General features: G+C 45.4%; 1 protein-coding gene across 1 annotated transcript in view; it reads left to right on the forward strand.

Moving 5' to 3' along the window:
* The window catches only part of ACAD10 (acyl-CoA dehydrogenase family member 10), an 84,525-nt gene that overhangs the window by 28,025 nt on the left and 36,718 nt on the right, over positions 1 to 19,782 (forward strand). Inside the window, 4 exon segments of the mRNA XM_030821787.1 lie at positions 70 to 270; positions 3,822 to 3,980; positions 8,727 to 8,886; positions 12,058 to 12,199. Coding sequence (XP_030677647.1) covers positions 70 to 270; positions 3,822 to 3,980; positions 8,727 to 8,886; positions 12,058 to 12,199 — 662 coding nt within the window.

Here is a 19,782-nt window from a genome sequence, read left to right on the forward strand (position 1 = left end):
TTTCTGTTGCCATGAGTGTTTGTCACTCTTAATGATTGCTGTTCTCTCTGTGCCCTCTCCTGTTCTTAGTCAAAGACCTCCGTGCCTGTGGACTCATTTTTCTCTCTTCTGACTAGTGACCAGTGAGCCATGGAACAGCAGTTCCCAGTGATGACTGAGGCCATAACTCAAATTCGGGCAAGAGGTCTTCAGACTGCAGTCTTGAGCAATAATTTTTATCTTCCCAACCAGAAAAGCTTTTTGCCCCTGGACCGGAAACAGTTTGATGTGGTAAGCTTGAGCTAATTGAAAACCATTGGAACAGAATCTGTCCCCTTGCTTCAGGGTGCAATGTTAAATGCTGTCTTCTAGCAGATCTTGAGTGAGGAGTTTTTCCTTTAGACACTAGACTAAGTTAGGTTTAAATTGCAATAGGTTGAAAAACAGACCTTTAAGATATCACTGTGTTCTTAAGGCAAGGTCAGACCATTTTTATGGCATTTGATTACTGGGTTGACATCCTTCAGCTTTACATTCTAAATTCGAAACTTAGTCTTCATATAACACAAGCATCTCTATCAACCCTCATATCTTAATGGATCCTTTGGCCTTTTCTAAGACCAACTATGTTACCTTCTATTTCTGTGACATTAGTTCCTAGACCAGTGCTGTCCAATAAAACTTCACTACCCTCCTCAGCCTGATTTACTTCCATACTAAATCCATCTGCTCCATGTGTGTATCCCAACCTGTCATGTGATAAACCTATTGTTTTGATATGCTTGGCTATATTTGGGTACTTATTTATTTATTTATTTATTTTTATTTTGAGATGGAGTCTCACTCTATAACCCAGGCTGGAGTGCAGTGGCTCAATCTCAGCTCACTGCAACCTCTGCTTCCCAGGTTCAAGCGATTCTCATGCCTCAGCCTCCTGAGTAGCTGGAATTACAGATATGTGCCACCATGCCTGGCTAATTTTTATATTTTTAGTAGAGACGGGGGTTTCACCATGTTGGCCAGGCTGGTCTCGAACTCCCAACCTCAAGTGATCCACCCGTCTCAGCCTCTCAAAGTGCTGGGATTACAAGTATGAGCCACCGTGCCTGACCTATTTATTTTTTTATATTTATATATATATATTTTTTTGAGACAATCTCGCTGTGTTGCCCAGGCTAAAGTACAGTGGCACCATCTCGGCTCACTGCAACCTCCGCCTTCCAGGCTCAAGCAGTTCTCCTGCCTCAGCCTCCTGAGTAGCTGTGATTACAGGCATGCACCACCACCCCTGGCACCACCACCCCTGAATTTTTAGTAGAGACAGGGTTTCACCATGTTGGCCAGGCTAGTCTCGAACTCCTGACCTCAAGTGATCTGCCCACCTCGGCCTCCCAAAGTGCTGGGATTACAGGCATGAGCCACCGTGCCTGGCCCCTATTTGGGTACTCTCTTTTTTTTTCCTTCAGAGAAGGTCTCTCTCTGTCACCCAGGTTGGAGTTCAGTGGCGCAATCTCAGCTCTTTGCATCCTCCACCTCCTGGGTTCAAGCAGTTCTCGTGCCTCAGCCTCCTAGTAGCTGAGAGTACAGGTGCATGCCACCACGCCTGGCTAGTTTTTGTGTTTTTTATTAATATTAGAGACTGGGTTTCACCGTGTTGGCCAGGGTGGTCTCAAACTTCAGACCTCAAGTGATCAACCCACCTCAGCCTCCCAAAGTGCTGAGATTACAGGCATGAGCCACCGTGCTCGGCCCTATTTGGATACTTTAAAAATGTTTGTTTTTGTCTTATTACCAACAGCAGTGATAATTCCCTTTAGAGACTCCAAAGCCCAGATTGGCAGTTGATCTTCCAGCACCTTTTAGAGTTGTGATGGATCAGAGGGACCCTTCCCCTGACCCATTCCTCCAAAGATATTCTGAGTCAGTGCAAAAGGGAACAGCTCACGAAATATAGTGAGAGTCACGGTAGCCTCTGGAACACATCGGATTAAATTTCTCTGATAACTCAAGTATTGGACATTTTGCTACCAGAGCCCCTTTCTGATTCTTTCCATCTTTGTTAGAGCTACTTTTGCTGGGTCCAGGAAGTGGCATATTACCTTAGCCCTACATCTGCCTATGCCTGGGTGTATTTGTACCCTTCGTTGTGCCAGTGAGATTAAAGATTTTCAACTCTGCCTACACATCACATGACCTGGGAGTTTGTACAGATGCTGGGTCTTTCCCTGGAGGCTTTCATTGAGTAGGTCTAGTTGGGATCCAGGCATGCATATTTCGTAAAAGCTCCACAGGTGATTCTGCCTTGTAGCTGGGGTGAGATACCCCAAGATGCAGTGAAGGACTTCAGATTCTGTCAGTGCTTTTCTCTTATCACACAGCCTCTGTCATGCCTACCTTGAGAAGGAGGCTTCCTCTCCATCTTCCTGGGATAGAGCCTTGATAAATAAAATCATTTTTATCTGATCTACATTTGGAAAAACACTGACCTTGTTCCCACAGTTCCTGCTTTGCCAAGAAAGTAATAGAAGCCCTGAATAAGTTCATGCTATCATGTGCAAAATAGAAAAGAAAGAGAAGGCTAGAGATCTTATCAAATAAATCTTAAGAATTTATTTTACTTCCCCCAAATGTAATTCACCTAGTGAGAGGAGCCGAATGCTTCCTGGAACTTAGCCGCATCCCCCCCAATTCCCTCCACTCTCCCTTCTCTTGTCTCAGCCAGTACAGCTCTGTCGCTTCCATCTGGTGCATTACATCGACTGGTGTCTGAGACACCCTGCTTCTGTACTTCTCACTATTGACATTCTCTTTAGGGTAGCTTCTTAGACTTTTTTTTTTAGCTCATTCAGGTCCTTAGGAGACAAGAGAAAGTAGAAAGGTCCATTTTATTCCAGACATTTATTTACCTGAAAGGGCAGTTCTCACCCAACCGAGAATGCAAGTGTAGGGTAGAGAGAGGGGCCACTGGGTTTGTCCTTGGCCTTGGAGAGCTTGGGTCATTCCAAGTGGCAAGTCAGAGATTTAGTTCTGTTCTTAGGGCAGATCAGAGGATATTGGTTATAGGCTATTTGGCTGTCTTGGGCCCACTCTATAGGAGATGAAGCCCTGGGGACACTGTAAAAGGACTTTTGGGGAATCAGTGGATCAGAGACAGCCTGACACTGAGAAGGCTTTCCCGTGTTCTCCTGAACTCTCACCAGCACCCTCCACCCATTCTGGATCAGATACGTGGCTGAAACAAGGTCATCAGAGTACAGGAGCCTCTTAGCATGTCAGGAACAGTGTCAGCCCTCCCATGGAATTTCTGTCTAAATGGAGTATGGATGGGTTTTTAACCTCTGAAATAAACACTAAGTTCGTATTTATTTTATACCTGTAACAGTGTCTTCTTTCTGGAAAAAAAAAAATGGTAAAATACTTTCCGTAAAACTGACGTGTACAGCTTTTCTTCTGCTCTTTTTAGCCCCAAAATGTGACATTAGCCAAATGCTTTATCATTTTGGAACTCACTTAAGCTAAGATAGGTAAGATGACTATTAATATTATTCCCATTTTATTGATGATGGCACTGAGGCCCATTATGGCTTTGCTTGTTTGCACAGGGTCACAGTGTCTGAAACAGACAATGGTTTCTCGAGTTTGCCCCCACGTTGTAACCCAGTATTGTCAAATTACTCAGTGTAAGAAGGCAACATCATTTTATATCATAACACTCTTAAATTACTTGTTATAATAAATCTCAACTGTCCTTCTTATGCTTTTCCTTTCAAAAAGTTTACCAGCGTGCGTGTGGGAGCTCCACCTTTCGGGACATTCATCTCTCATTCCTGTCCCTCCATCAGATCGTGGAGTCCTGCGTGGAAGGGATCTGTAAGCCAGACCCTAGGATCTACAAGCTGTGCTTGGAGCGGCTTGGCCTGCAGCCCTCCGAGTCCGTGTTTCTTGATGACCTTGGACCAAATCTAAAAGCAGCTGCCAGCCTTGGTATTCACATCATTAAGGTAATAGTAATTTTTGAACCCCCTCCCATGCACCAGCCACTAGTGCAACGTTTCTCTGTAATCTTTTTACATTTGTAGCTCTAGCTTTCCTTAGGGTTTCCCCCTATATTTCCATAGTCATGTTATTTTGTGTTAATTATGAAATCTATGTGACTAGTTGCTTGTATTTTCAATGGGAAGCAAGACAAACAGGTACTGAGAAGGCAGGTTGAGAAAAGAGATAGGAAAGGAGGTGAATGGCGGGCTTAAGACCTTTGTGGGGGTGTTCACACTGTCCTCATGATCCAGTGATGCTGCCTTAAGTGGGGAGCCAGTGGCCACCAGCCATGCAGGCCATGCAGCTCACTGCTTTAAAGCACGAGAAGCCATGTGAGGAGGTCTCATGCCAACTTTTTTCTATTCTTTTTTTTTTTCTCATACAGGGGCTTGTTGTGTCACCCAGGCTGGAGTGCAGTGGTGCAGTCATAGCTCTCTGTAGCCTCAACCTCCTGGGCTTAAGTGATCCTCCTACCTCAGTCTCCTGAGTAGCTGACCAGAGGCATACACCACCACACCCAACTAATTTTTGTATTTTTTATAGACAGGGTTTTGCCATGTTGCCCAAGCTGGTCTCAAACTCCTGGGCTCAAGCGATCTGCCCACCTTACCCTCCCAAAGTGCTGAGATTACAGGTATGAGCCACCACGCCTGGCTTCTGTTCTTCTATGTTTGGGTTTTCATCGTTGAGCTGATGGGCCTGTAGGGCAAGAGCAAACATTGCAGCATAATCTTCTTTCTTCTTGGCACAAGAGGGTATTGTGCTTTTTTTTTTTTAAACAGAGTTTCACTTTGTCACCCAGGCTGGAATACAGTGGCATGATCTTGGCTCACTGTAACCTCTGCCTCCCTGGTTCAAGCAATTCTCGTGTGTCAGCCCCCGAGTAGCTGGGACTATAGGCGCACGCCACCATGCCCGGTTAATTTTTTGTATTTTAGTAAAGACAGGGTTTCACCATGTTGCCCAAGCTGGTCTCAAACTCCTAAGCTCAGGAAATCTGCCCGCCTCGCCTCCCAAAGATTCACGGCCTCACCACGACCGGCCGTGAATCTTTTTTGAGATGAGGTCTTCCTAAGTTGCCCAGGGCTTTGAAATCCTGGACTCCAGCAGTCCTCTCACCTCAAGCTTCCCAAGTGGCTGGAACTGTGGGTGCACAACATCATGCCTAGCTGTTTTGTGAACCCTTGACCAGTGCTTCTCTCTACAAGATAGAAAGTTCAGTGTGGTTAGGAGTTAAATGGGAAGAGGAAACTCATTCTACTGCTCCCTCATTAGCTAAATATCCTGGGTCTGAAGGCCTTCCTCAGAGCACTGACTTCTTTGATAATTTCCCTCTAAAGGACTACCCTTTGTAAAAAGTAAATAGGCCGGGCGCGGTGGCTCACGCTTGTAATCTCAGCACTTTGGGAGGCCGAGGCGGGCGGATCACGAGGTCAGGAGATCGAGACCACGGTGAAACCCCATCTCTACTAAAAATACAAAAAAATTAGCCGGCATGGTGGCGGGTGCCTGTAGTCCCAGCTACTTGGAGAGGCTGAGGCAGGAGAATGGCGTGAACCCGGGAGGCGGAGCTTGCAGTGAGCTGAGATTGCGCCACTGCACTCCAGCCTGGGCGACAGAGCGAGACTCCATCTCAAAAAAAAAAAAGTAAAGTAGAGGTTTTTCTTTAAAGACTTGTTATTTAATTAGGAATAAATAGTAACTTGTTTTAGAAGCAAAATTTATTTAAAGACCTGTGCTTTTTTTTTTTTTTTTTTTTTCGAGACAGAGTCTGGTTCTGCTGCCTGGAGTGCAGTGGTGCAGTCTCAGCTCACTGCAAGCTCCACCTCCTGGGTTCATGCCATTCTCTTGCCTCAGCCTCCCGAGTAGCTGGGACTACAGGCGTCTGGCTAACTTTTTGTATTTTTAGTAGAGACGGGGTTTCACCGTGTTAGCCAGGATGGTCTCGATCTCCTGACCTCGTGATCCACCCGCCTCGGCCTCCCAAAGTGCTGAGATTACAGGTGTGAGCCACCGCGCCCAGCCATGCTAACATTTTTAAATATTTGCTAGCTGCAATAAAGAAATTAATGTATTTTATGTTTTTAGTTCCTACAATTTAGTCTAAATATTTGCCTTGGCATGCTAATACTGGTCCAAGCAACTATTGGGTCATAGCTTGTTCCTCTTCTTTATTTGAAGGTGTTTTTATTTTTCTCAGCATTTTACAAATTACTTCCTTCTTCCTTTGTTTTCCTCTACCTTTGCCTCTTTTAAAAAGTTTTAAGTTGCTAGCTAATTAGGACAAATACAGAATGTAAAGTCTCGTTCCAGCCAATGGAAACTGGACACAGCAGTAGGGTGGACGCGTCAGGTTATAAATAACTCGTCTCCTTTGTTCGGTATACTTTCGTGGCAAAACTGCTGGCGAGTGTACCCTTTTTGCAGGAAGTAAAAATAGCCTTGCTGAGTAAATTAAATTTGTGTTCAAGTGCTATTAGGACCTACCAGCCAGATGGCCTAGAAAAATAAAACAGCTTTAAATATAATATTAGCAAAAAACGGCCGGGTGCAGTGGTTCACGCCTGTAATCCTGGCATTTTGGGAGGCTAAGGCGGGCAGATCACGAGGTCAGGAGATCGAGACCATCTGGCTAACACAGTGAAACCCTGTCTCTACTAAAAAAAAAAATACAAAAAATTAACCGGGCGTGGTAGCGGGCACCTGTAGTCCCAGCTATTCGGGAGGCTGATGCAGGAGAATGGCGTGAACCCAGGAGGTGGAGCTTGCAAAGAGCCGAGATCGTGCCACTGCACTCCAGCCTGGATGACAGAGCAAGACTCTGTCTCAAATAATAATAATAATAATAATAATAGCCAAAAAAAAGATGTTTGTTTCATAATTAAAACTCAGTGTTGTACCTTCATTCCTAGTAGTACTGCCCCTGATGGACTAAAACAAAAGTGCTACAGGATTAACAGCCCTATCTGATAAACTTGCCAAAAACTCTAAAATAAATAACCCATTTTCTAAAATAATAAAACATTGGTTCAGTGGATAAAAAGAAGTTTTAACTTCAGTTCTCACCTCGTTTGCTCTTGTTATTGGTGTACTTATTCTTTTTTTTTTTTTTTTTTTTTTGAGACGGAGTCTTGCTCTGTCGCTCAGGCTGTAGTGCAGTGGCGTGATCTCGGCTCACTGCAAGCTCCGCCTCCTGGGTTCACGCCATTCTCCTGCCTCAGCCTCCCGAGTAGCTGGGACTATAGGCGCCCGCTACTACGCCTGGCTAATTTTTGTATTTTTAGTAGAGACAGGGTTTCACTGTGTTGGTCAGGCTGGTCTCGATCTCCTGACCTCGTGATCCGCCCGCCTCGGCCTCCAAAAGTGCTAAGATTACAGGCATGAGCCACCACGCCCAGCCAGGTGTACTTATTCTTGTAGGCTGTTATATTATTCCCTGCCTTCAAAGTTTTTTTGTTTGTTTGTTTGTTTCGAGATGGAGTCTCACTCTGTTGTCTAGGCTGGAGGGCAGTGGCTCAATCTCGGCTCACTGCAACCTCTGCCTCCCAGGTTCAAGTGATTCTCCTGCCTCAGCCTCTCCAATAGCTGGGATTACAGTGGCACACCACCATGCCCGGTTAATTTTTTTGTATTTTTAGTAGTGATGGGATTTCACCATGTTGTTCAGGCTGGTCTCGAACTCCTGACCCCGTGATCCACCCACCTAAGCCTCCCAAAGTGCTGGGATTAGAGGCATGAGCCACCGTGCCCGGCCTTCGAAGTTTTATACAAAATCTTGTCTCTGTCACACTTACAGAGTTAACTCCTAACTCTCCTCCACCCTATTTGGAAAAATTACTTCTATTGGAGGGACAAACAAAGCAATTAAGTCAAAACATATTAAACAAGTTTGAAGAGAAATTATAAAATAAAAAGAGGGGGAATTGTAAAAAGTAAAGTAGAGGTTCCTCTTCAAAGACTTTCCTCCCCATTTAATTAGGAATAAATAGTAACTTCTCAGAAGCAAAATTTATTTGAAGACCTGTGCTAACATTGTTAAAAATCTGCTAGCCGTGATAAAGAAATCAATGTACTTTATGTTCTTAGCTCCCACAATTTAGCCTAAATATTTGCCCTGGCATGCTTATACTGGTCTAAGCAAGCATTAGGTCATAGCGTGTTCCTCTTCCTTATTTGAAGGTGTTTTTACCTTTCTCAGCATTCCACAAGTTACTTCCTCCTTCCTTTGTTCTCCTCTACCTTTGCCTCTTTTAAAATGTTCTAAGTTGCTAGCCAATCAGGACAAATACAGAATGTAAAGTCCCATTCCAGCCAGTGGAAACCAGACACAGCAGTAGGGTGGACGCGTCAGGTTATAAATGACCCTGTCTCCTTTGTTTGGTGTACTCTTGTGGCAAAACTGCTGGCGAGTGTACCCTTTCTGCAGGAAGCAAAAATGGCCTTGCTGAGTAAATTAAATTTATGTTCAAGTGCTATGTCTTTATGGCACAGGGAAACAAACATTTCAGACACCTCCTAGGAAACAGATAGGAGCCCGTAAGGCCAGGATTGACTGCTGGCACCTGTTCATTATATATTCTCTACACCTGTACTACCATGACTTGTAAAATTAAAAATATGTATGTATATATATTCTCAACATTCTGTGAAAAGAAGGGAAAAATAACAACAACAAAAAATATACATCTACATATTCTCTCTGAAACCAGGTTAATGACCCAGAGATTGCAGTAAAGGAATTAGAAGCTCTCTTGGGTTTTACATTGAGAGTAGGTGTTCCAAACACTCGGCCTGTGAAAAAGACGATGGAAATTCCGAAAGATTCCTTGGAGAAGTACCTCAAAGACTTACTGGGTATCCAGACCACAGGTATGTGGGCGTCTCTCATGTTTTCGTAACTCTGTCCAAGGCGAAGGTTTTGGTCTGTTTCTCACTTTTTTTCAACTCTAATGGAATGGGCTGGAGACAAAGAAGCTTTACAGTGAGGAAAATAGCCATTGGGCCTGGTGCATCGGAGCACTGCTTTCAGTTTTGCTTGGGAAAAAGCATTAACTTCCCTATTTGTGGATCTCCAAAAGTGTACCTATCCCACTCTTACACCTGAGAGTGTGGTATGGCAGTGGTTGCCTGCTTTCAACAGGGAGAGGAACTTGGGGACTGCAGTATGTGCTCAGAGGATTTTACAGTTTCTGATGCTTTGAGACGACAGCCCATTTTGTGAAGACGACTTAGAAGTTACATTAGCAGGCAGGGTGCGGTGGCTCACGCTTGTAATCCCAGCACTTTAGGAGGCCAAGGCAGGTGGATCACGAGGTCAGGAGTTCAAGACCAGCCTGGCCAACTTGGTGAAACCCTGTCTCTACTAAAAATACAAAAATTAGCTGGGTGTGGTGGTGGGTGCCTATAATCCCAGATACTCAGGAGGCTGAGGCAGGAGAATTGCTTGAACCTGGGAGGTGGAGGTTGCAGTCAGCCGAGATTGTGCTACTGTACTCCAGCCTGGGTGACAGAGCAAGACTCCATCTCGAGAAAAAAAAAAAAAAAGAATTTGCATTGCTGACCGGGGCGTAGTGGCTCAGTCCTGTAATTCCAGCATTTTGGGAGGCCGAAGCAGGTGGATCACTTGAGGCCAGGAGTTCGAGACCAGGCTGACCAACATGGTGAAACTTTGACTCTACTAAAAATACAAAAATTAGCTGGTTGTGGTGGTGAACAACTATAGTCCCAGCTGCTCTGGAGACTGAGGCACAGCAGTCACTTGAACCCAGGAGGCAGAGGTTGCAGTGAGCCAAGATCACGCCACTGCAGTCCAGCCTGGGCAACAGAGTGAGACTCCCATCTCAAAAAAAAAAAAAAAAAAAAAGAAAAAAAAAAAGGGCTGGGCGCAGTGGCTCATGCCTGTAATCCCAGCACTTTGGGAGGCTGAGGCAGGCAGATCACCTGAAGTCAGGAGTTCGAGGTCAGCCTGGCCAACGTGGTGAAACCCCATCTCTACAAAAATTAGCCAGGCGTTTTGGCGGGCACCTGTAATCCCAGCTACTCGGGAGGCTGAGACAGGAGAATCGCTTGAACCCAGGAGACCGAGGTTGCAGTGAGCTGAGATAGTGCCACTGCAGGCCTGGGCGACAGAGCGAGACTCCGTCCCCACGCCCCCCCCAAAAAAAGGAAAAATAATGTTGCTGGGTGTGGTAGCTCACCCCTGTAATCCCAGTACTTTGGGAGGCTGAGACGGGCGGATCACCTGAGGTCAGGAGTTCGAGAGCAGCCTGGCCAACATGGCGAAACCCCATCTCTACTAAAAATACAAAAATTAGCCAGGCATGGTGGCACATGCCTGTAGCCCCAGCTACTCGGGAGGCTAAGACAGGAGAATCACTTGAACCCGGAGGTGGAGGTTGCAGTGAGCTGAGATCGTGCCACTGCACTGCATGCAGCCTGAGCAGCAGAGCAAGACTCTGTCTCCAAAAAAAAAAAAAAAAGTTGCATGATTTTAAAATGCAACAAATTGTCTCCATTTCTTGGAGAGAAGTTTTCTCTTTCCTCCTGCACGTTCCGCCCTCAGAAAACCAGGTGTCTTGTGTGCTTTAGAGGACACTTTTGGGCCAGGGGTGGTGGCTCATGCCCGTAATCCTACCACTTTGGGAGGCTGAGGTGGGCAGATCACTCGAGGCCAGGAGTTTGAGACCAGCCTGGTCAACATGGTGAAACTCCATCTCTACTAAATATACGAAAATTAGCTGAGGGTGGTGGCACATGCCTGTAGTCCCAGCTACTGGGGAGGCTAAGGCAGGAGAATCGCTTGATCCCAGGAAGCAGAGGTTGCAGTGAACTGAGATTGCGCCACTGCACTCCAGCCCGGACAACAGAGGGAGACTCCATCTCAAAAACAAAAGAAAACAAAAAAGGAGACTTAACAATTTTTTAAAATTCAATTTAATTTAATTTAATTTTTTTTGAGATGGAGTTTCACCCTTGTTGCCCATGCTGGAGTGCAATGGCATGATCTCAGCTCGCTGCAACCTCCGCCTCTTGGGTTCTAGTGATTCTCCTGCCTCAGCCTCCCAAGTAGCTGGGATTACAGGCACGCGCTACCATGCCTGGCTAATTTTTGTGTTTTTGGTAGAGACTGGGTTTCACCACATTGGTCAGGCTGGTCTCAAACTCCTGATCTCAGGTGATCCACCCGCCTTGGCTTCCCAAAGTGCTGGGATTATAGGCATGAGCCTCCGCGCCTGGCCAAAGAAGACATTTTTCCCAGGTAATAAAGGCTTCACCCACTTACTCCATGAAAAAGGCTTTTATTGGTGGAGTTTCATGTTAGGATGTTTTCCAGCAATTGGATTATTGGTAGTGGCCTCTGCACAGCTGAGGCACCCACTCTGGCCAGCCGGAAGAACTCAGCCTACTTCTGTTGCTTGCCTGCTCTTCTAACCAAGTGAAATCAGTCTATACCCAGGGTTCAGTCTTCTTATGGAGCTGAGAACGAATTAGTTTCACCTCAGCCAGGATCCTGCAAGGGAGCCACAGAATTCAGCCTAGTGCAGTGGGAAATTGCATCTCATGAAAGCAGCTTTGGGTCAGGCTGAAGGCCTCTGTGTCACTCCTTTCAGCTCTCCCGGCAATGTCAGGCAGAGGGACATGCAAGGGCACCTTTCATCCTCAGGCTTAAAGCATTCCATTTTGCAAGATGGGTTTCCATAGCTGCGTTTGTGCTTGATAAACAGAATGAACATGTTTTTATTCATGGAGCAGGAGTTGGCAGGAAGGACAAAATTGGACACCTGCACAAACAGAAAATTATTGTGGTATAAAATGGCCTTTGACAAACTGTAGTGACATGTCATCCTGGACCTGAGTTGGCGGAGTGTAGACCTGGGACTCAGTCACTCCTAGTAGGCAGGGAAGAGGTGCTTTTCTTGCACTGCATGGCAGATGAGGATATTTTGAAGCCCAAATGCAGAATTCATTAGAAAGAAAGAATGTCTGCTCAGATCTGTCCTCCAGGGCTGGTTTGAGTTTTCTTTGTTTTCAAACTTGCAGGCCCATTGGAACTCCTTCAGTTTGATCACGGGCAATCAAATCCAACTTACTACATCAGGCAGGCTAATCGTGATCTAGTTCTGAGGAAGAAGCCTCCAGGGACACTCCTTCCATCTGCGCATGCCATAGAGAGGGAGTTCAGGTAAGTTTTCAGGGCCAGGGGAGCACTTGCCCACTAGCCTCCACTGTGCACAAGCTCAGCCCTAAACTGAAAAGTCAGCACTCCATAAAAACACCCCAAGACATTTAAAACTACAATTATGGCCAGGCTTGGTTCGTCACACCTATAATCCCAGTGCCTTGGGAGACCGAGGCAGGAGGATCATTGAGCCCAAGAGGTCAAGACCAGCCTAGGCAATGCAGCAAGACCCTGTTTCTAGCGCCCCCCCCCCCCCACCAAAAAAAAGCCTGGGTGTGGTGGCACGAACCTGTAGTCACACCTACTCAGGAGGCTGAGGTGGGAGGATCGCTTGAGCTGGGAGGTTGAGGCTACAGTGAGTTACTGTGGCATCATTGCACTCCCACCTGGGAGACATTGTGAGACCCTGCTCCAATCCCCAAAAAAGCCAGATGTAAATTAGAACTATTCTGGAAAACAATATGATAGAATTTATTAAAAGCCTCAGCGTTTTCATACTTTCAGACCTAATAATTCCAATTCTGGGGCTCTGTCTTAAAGAAATAATTCTAAGTAGGGGGAAACAGCTTTATGTATTAATATGCTCACCATAAAGTTGTTTAATAATAAGAATTTGGAAGGCCAGGAGCAGTAGCTAACGTAGTCCCAGCACTTTGGAAGGCTGAGGCAGGTGGATCACTTGAACTCAGAAATTCAAGACCAGCCTGGACAACATAGTGAAAACCTGTCTCTACCAAAAATACAAAAAGTAGATGGGTGTGGTGGCACATACCTGTAGTTCCATCTACTCAGGAGGCTGAGGTGGGAGGATCTCTTGAACCTGGGAGGTGGAGGCTGCACTGAGCCGAGATGGGCACCACTGTACTCCAGCCTGGGTGACAGAGCGAGACTCTGTCTCAAGAAACAAACAAAAGAGTTTGGAAACTACTTAAATATACTATAATCTGTACCATAATCAGGAAATAATTAAGTAAACCTTGTATATGTACTTGTCGCAATGACAGTAATAGTAATAGCTAACATTTATTGAATGGTTAGTATGTGCCAGGCACTAAAATAAATGCTTTGAATGTCTTGTTACTGCAGAGCATCCTCACAACTCTATGATATGTTACTATTATAATCCTCATTTACAACTGGGAAAAGTAAGGCTTAAAGAAACCAAGGCAGGCAGATTGCTTTGAGCTCAGGCGTTCGAGCCCAGCCTAGGCAACATGGTGAAACCCTGACTCTACAAAAAATACAAAAATTAGCTGGGTGTTGGTGGCTTGCACCTGTAGTCCCAGCTACATGGGAGGCTGAGGCTGGAGAATCACTTGAACCCAGGAAGCAGAGGTTGTAGTGAGCTGAGATCGTACCACTGCACTCACAAAGTGAGACCCTGTCTCAAAAAAAAAAAAAAATTAACCAGCATACCCAGGGTTATAAAACTAGTAAGCAAGTGCTAGAGTCCGGCTTTATAGCCAGTCCGTGAGATTTCATAGCTCACCTTTAATGATTATGCTGTTATTGCAGCTAATAAAAGTATGCCTATAATAACAAATGTGTATGATAAAATTTTAAGATAGTAAAGGCAGATACAAACTGCATATATAGTATTAGCTGATTTTTTTGTTTGTTTTTAGGCAGAGTGTCACTATTGCCCAGGCTGGAGTACAGTGGTGTGATGATACCTCACTGTAAACTCGAACTCTTGGGCTCAAGTGATTCTCCTGCCTCAGCCTCCCAAGTACTACAGGCACATGCCATCATGCCTGGCTAGTTTTAAAAATTTTTTTGTAGAGATGGGGCCTCACTGTATTGCTTGAACTCTTGGCCTCAAGCAGTCCTCCCACCTTGGCCTCCCAAAGTATTGGGGATTACAGGCATGAGCCAGCATGCCTGGCCAAGGTTTTTGATTATTAATTCAATTTAACAAAAATACTATTACTCAGATATTTTATTTCATCTTGTTTTAGTTTTGGTAAGTTGTAATTTCTAAGGAGTCTGTTCATATCACCTAAGCTGTTGAATTTATTATTTATAATATTCCTTTACTATCCTTTTAATATATGTAGGATCTATAGTGATATCCTTTTTTGTTTTTTTTTTGAGATGGAGTCTTGCTCTGTCACCCAGGCTGGAGTGCAGTGGCATGATCTTGGCTCATTGCCACCTCCATCTCCCAGGTCCAAGTGATTCTCCTGCCTTAGCCTCCCAAGTAACAGGGATTACAGGCACACGCCACCATGCCCAGCTAATTTACTATTTTTAGTAGAGATGGGGTTTCCCCATGTTGGCCAGGCTGGTCTACAACCCCTGACCTCAAGTGATTCACTTGCCTCGGCCTCCCAAAGTGCTGGGATTACAGGTGTGAGCCACTATGCCCACCCTTTATCACTGCTGGTATTGATTGATAATTTGTATTCTCTCTCTCATTTGTCTAGCTAGGGATTTATCAGTTATGTTGATCTGGGAACCACAGTTTGGTTTTGTTACTTTTTTCTATTGTTTGTTTTGTTTTGAGGCAGAGTTTTTGCTTTGTCACCCAGGCTGGAGTGCAGTGGCGCAATCTCGGCTCACTGCAACCTCTGCCTCCCAGGTTCAAGTGATTCTCCTGCCTCAGCCTCCTGAGTAGGTAGAATTACAGGCGTGAGGCACCATGCCCGGCTAATTTTTGTATTATTATTATTATTTTTTGAGACGGAGTCTCACTCTGTTGCCCAGGCTGGAGTGCAGTGGCACGATCTCGGCCCACTGCAAGCTCTGCCTCCCAGGTTCACGCCATTCTCTTGCCTCAGCCTCCTGAGTAGCTGGGACTACAGGTGCCCACCACCACTCCTGGCTAATTTTTTTTGTATTTTTAGTAGAGACAGGGTTTCACCATGTTAGCTAGGATGGCCTCGATCTCCTGACCTCGTGATCCACCCTCCTCGGCCTCCCACAGTGCTGAGATTACAGGCATGAGCCACCATGCCCGGCCCTAATTTTTGTATTTTTAATAGAAATGGGGTTTCGCCGTATTGGCCAGGCTGGTGTTGAACTCCTGACCTGAGGTGATCCGCCCACCTTGGCCCCCCAAAGTGCTGGGATTATAGGTGTGAGCTAGTGTGCTGGGCTAGATTTTAATTTTTATTGAAATTTATTGAGATTTATTTTATTATTAATTTTTTTTTTTTTTAAAGGGAGGGAACTATCTTTTATTCCTTCAAAGTACATGATGGTGTAGTATAAAGCAGGAAATGAAAGCCAATAAGGGAGGATCTCTTTAAAATCTGACCAAGAGATGTAAAGTAGAGTAAAAAAGAACCTGGAGTGCCATTATTTCTGCTGCAGTGACACAGACTGCGTGGGAAAAAGTCTGTAGGCTGTTGTCCCTATTTTTTTTATTTTTTATTTTTTATTATTATACTTTAGGTTTTAGGGTACATGTGCACAATGTGCAGGTTTGTTACATATGTATCCATGTGCCATGTTGGTTTGCTGCACCCATTAACTCGTCATTTAGCATTAGGTATATCTCCTAATGCTGTCCCTCCCCCCTCCCCCCACCCCACAACAGTCCCCGGAGTGTGATGTTCCCCTTCCTGTGTCCATGTGTTCTCATTGTTCAGTTCCCACCTATGAGTGAGAACATGCGGTATTTGGTTTTTTGTCCTTGCGATAGTTTACTGAGAATGATGGTTTCCAGTTTCATCCATGTCCCTACAAAGGACATGAACTCATCATTTTTTATGGCTGCATAGTATTCCATGGTGTATATGTGCTAATAAAGAAGAAAAGAGAGAAGAATCAAATAGATGCAATAAAAAATGAAAAAGGGGGTATCACCACCGATCCCACAGAAATACAATCTACCATCAGAGAATACTACAAACACCTCTATGCAAATAAACTAGAAAATCTAGAAGAAATGGATAAATTCCTCGACAAATACACCCTCCCAAGACTAAGCCAGGAAGAAGTTGAATCTCTGAATAGACCAATAACAGGATCTGAAATTGTGGCAATAGTCAATAGCTTACCAACTAAAAAGAGTCCAGGACCTGATGGATTCACAGCTGAATTCTACCAGAGGTACAAGGAGGAACTCGTACCATTCCTTCTGAAACTATTCCAATCAATAGAAAAAGAGGGAATCCTCCCTAACACATTTTATGAAGCCAGCATCGTCCTGATACCAAAGCCTGGCAGAGACATAACCAAAAAAGAGAATTTCAGACCAATATCCTTGATGAACATTGATGCAAAAATCCTCAATAAAATACTGGCAAACCGAATCCAGCAGCACATCAAAAAGCTTATACACCATGATCAAGTGGGCTTCATCCCTGGGATGCAAGGCTGGTTCAACATACGCAAATCAATAAATGTAATCCAGCATATAAACAGAACCAAAGACAAAAACCACATGATTATCTCAATAGATGCAGAAAAGGCCTTTGACAAAATTCAACAACGCTTCATGCTAAAAACTCTTAATAAATTAGGTATTGATGGGACGTATCTCAAAATAATAAGAGCTATCTATGACAAACCCACAGCCAATATCATACTGAATGGTCAAAAACTGGAAGCATTCCCTTTGAAAACTGGCACAAGACAGGGATGCCCTCTCTCACCACTCCTATTCAACATAGTGCTGGAAGTTCTGGCCAGAGCAATCAGGCAGGAGAAGGAAATAAAGGGTATTCAATTAGGAAAAGAGGAAGTCAAATTGTCCCTGTTTGCAGATGACATGATTGTATATCTAGAAAACCCCATCGTCTCAGCCCAAAATCTCCTTAAGCTGATTAGCAACTTCAGCAAAGTCTCAGGATACAAAATCAATGTACAAAAATCTCAAGCATTCTTGTACACCAATCACAGACAAACAGAGAGCCAAATCATGAGTGAACTCCCATTCACAATTGCTTCAAAGAGAACAAAATACCTAGGAATCCAACTTACAAGGGATGTGAAGGACCTCTTCAAGGAGAACTACAAACCACTGCTCAATGAAATAAAAGAAGATACAAACAAATGGAAGAACATTCCATGCTCATGGGTTGGAAGAATCAATATCGTGAAAATGGCCATACTGCCCAAGGTAATTTATAGATTCAATGCCATCCCCATCAAGCTACCAATGACTTTCTTCACAGAATTGGAAAAAACTACTTTAAAGTTCATATGGAACCAAAAAAGAGCCCGCATTGCCAAGTCAATCCTAAGCCAAAAGAACAAAGCTGGAGGCATCACGCTACCTGACTTCAAACTATACTACAAGGCTATGGTAACCAAAACAGCATGGTACTGGTACCACAACAGAGACATAGATCAATGGAACAGAACAGAGCCCTCAGAAATGATGCCACATATCTACAACTATCTGATCTTTGACAAACCTGACGAAAACAAGCAATGGGGAAAGGATTCCCTATTTAATAAATGGTGCTGGGAAAACTGGCTAGCCATATGTAGAAAGCTGAAACTGGATCCCTTCCTTACACCTTATACAAAAATTAATTCAAGATGGATTAAAGACTTACATGTTAGACCTAAAACCATTAAAATCCTACAAGAAAGCCTAGGCAATACCATTCAGGACATAGGCGTGGGCAAGGACTTCATGTCTAAAACACCAAAAGCAATGGCAACAAAAGCCAAAATTGACAAATGGGATCTAATTAAACTAAAGAGCTTCTGCACAGCAAAAGAAACTACCATCAGAGTGAACAGGCAACCTACAGAATGGGAGAAAATTTTTGCAACCTACTCATCTGACAAAGGGCTAATATCCAGAATCTACAATGAACTCAAACAAATTTACAAGAAGAAAACAAACAACCCCATCAAAAAGTGGGCAAAGGACATGTACAGACAATTCTCAAAAGAAGACATTTATGCAGCCAAAAAACACATGAAAAAATGCTCATCATCACTGGCCATCAGAGAAATGCAAATCAAAACCACAGTGAGATACCATCTCACACCAGTTAGAATGGCCATCATTAAAAAGTCAGGAAACAACAGGTGCTGGAGAGGATGTGGAGAAATAGGACCACTTTTACACTGTTGGTGGGACTGTAAACTAGTTCAACTATTGTGGAAGTCAGTGTGGCAATTCCTCAGGGATCTCGAACTAGAAATACCATTTGACCCAGCCATCCCATTACTGGGTATATACCCAAAGGACTATAAATCATGCTACTATAAAGACACATGCACACGTATGTTTATTGCGGCACTATTCACAATAGCAAAAGACTTGGAACCAACCCAAATGTCCAACAACGATAGACTGGATTAAGAAAATGTGGCAAATATTATTAATTTTTTTGCACACAAAACAATAAACATTTTCTAAAAATACATACAAACAAAAAGATGGATATCAAACATATTAGGAAGGTTGCACATGGGAAGACGGGGAATAGAAATGGGGGTGGGAATTAAAGAAAATAAATGAGAGAGGGACTTTGTGTGGATCAATGATAACTCAATCCTCTATTTGACAAAGAAGAAGGAGAAGGAAGAGGAAGAAAAAGAAAGTGGGATAAAGGATCAGAAAGGGAGGAAAATAGAAAAAATTAGAGTATGACTCCAGGGTAGACCTGTTTTGTTGTCGCTGGGTTGGTTGGTTGGTTTGTCTGTTGTATTTTTCATATGTTTCACCATGTCGGCCAGGCTGGTCTCGAACTCCTAGCCTCAAGTGATCAACCCGCCCCGGCCTCCCAGAGTGCTGGGACTACGGGCGTGAGCCACCATGTCCAGCCCCCACATTGCTTCTGGCCTCCATGGTAGACCTCCCAGACGGGGCGGCCAGGCAGAGGCACTCCCCACATCCCAGACGAGGCGGCCGGGCAGAGGGGCTCCTCACTTCCCAGACGGGGCGGCCGGGCAGAGGTGCACCTCACTTCCCAGACGGGGTGGCCGGGCAGAGGCGCTCCTCACTTCTTCCCAGACGGGGCGGCCGGGCAGAGGCGCTCCTCACATCCCAGACGGGGCGGCCGGGCAGAGGCACTCCTCACTTCTTCCCAGACGAGGCTGCCGGGCAGAGGCGCTCCTCACATCCCAGACGGGGCGGCCGGGCAGAGGCGCTCCTCACTTCTTCCCAGACGGGGCGGCCGGGCAGAGGCGCTCCTCACTTCTTCCCAGACGGGGCTGCCGGGCGGAGGCGCTCCTCGCTTCTTCCCAGACGGGGCAGCCGGGCGGAGGCGCTCCTCACTTCTTCCCAGACGGGGCGGCCGGGCGGAGGCGCTCCTCACTTCCCAGACGGGGCGGCCGGGCGGAGGCGCTCCTCACTTCCCAGACGGGGCGGCCGGGCAGAGGCGCTCCTCACTTCTTCCCAGACGGGTTGGCCGGGCAGAGGCGCTCCTCACTTCTTCCCAGACGGGGCGGCCGAGCAGAGGCGCTCCTCACTTCTTCCCAGACGGGGCGGCCGGGCAGAGGCTCTCCTCACATCCCAGACGATGGGCGGCCGGGCAGAGGTGCTCCTCACATCCCAGACGATGGGCGGCCGGGCAGAGGCGCTCCTCACTTCCCAGACGGGGCGGCTGGGCAGAGGCTCTCCTCACATCCCTGACGGGGCGGCCAGGCAGAGGCGCTCCTCACTTCCCAGACGG

The sequence above is a fragment of the Nomascus leucogenys genome, chromosome 10 (assembly GCF_006542625.1).
Source record: "Nomascus leucogenys isolate Asia chromosome 10, Asia_NLE_v1, whole genome shotgun sequence".
NCBI lineage: Eukaryota > Metazoa > Chordata > Mammalia > Primates > Hylobatidae > Nomascus > Nomascus leucogenys.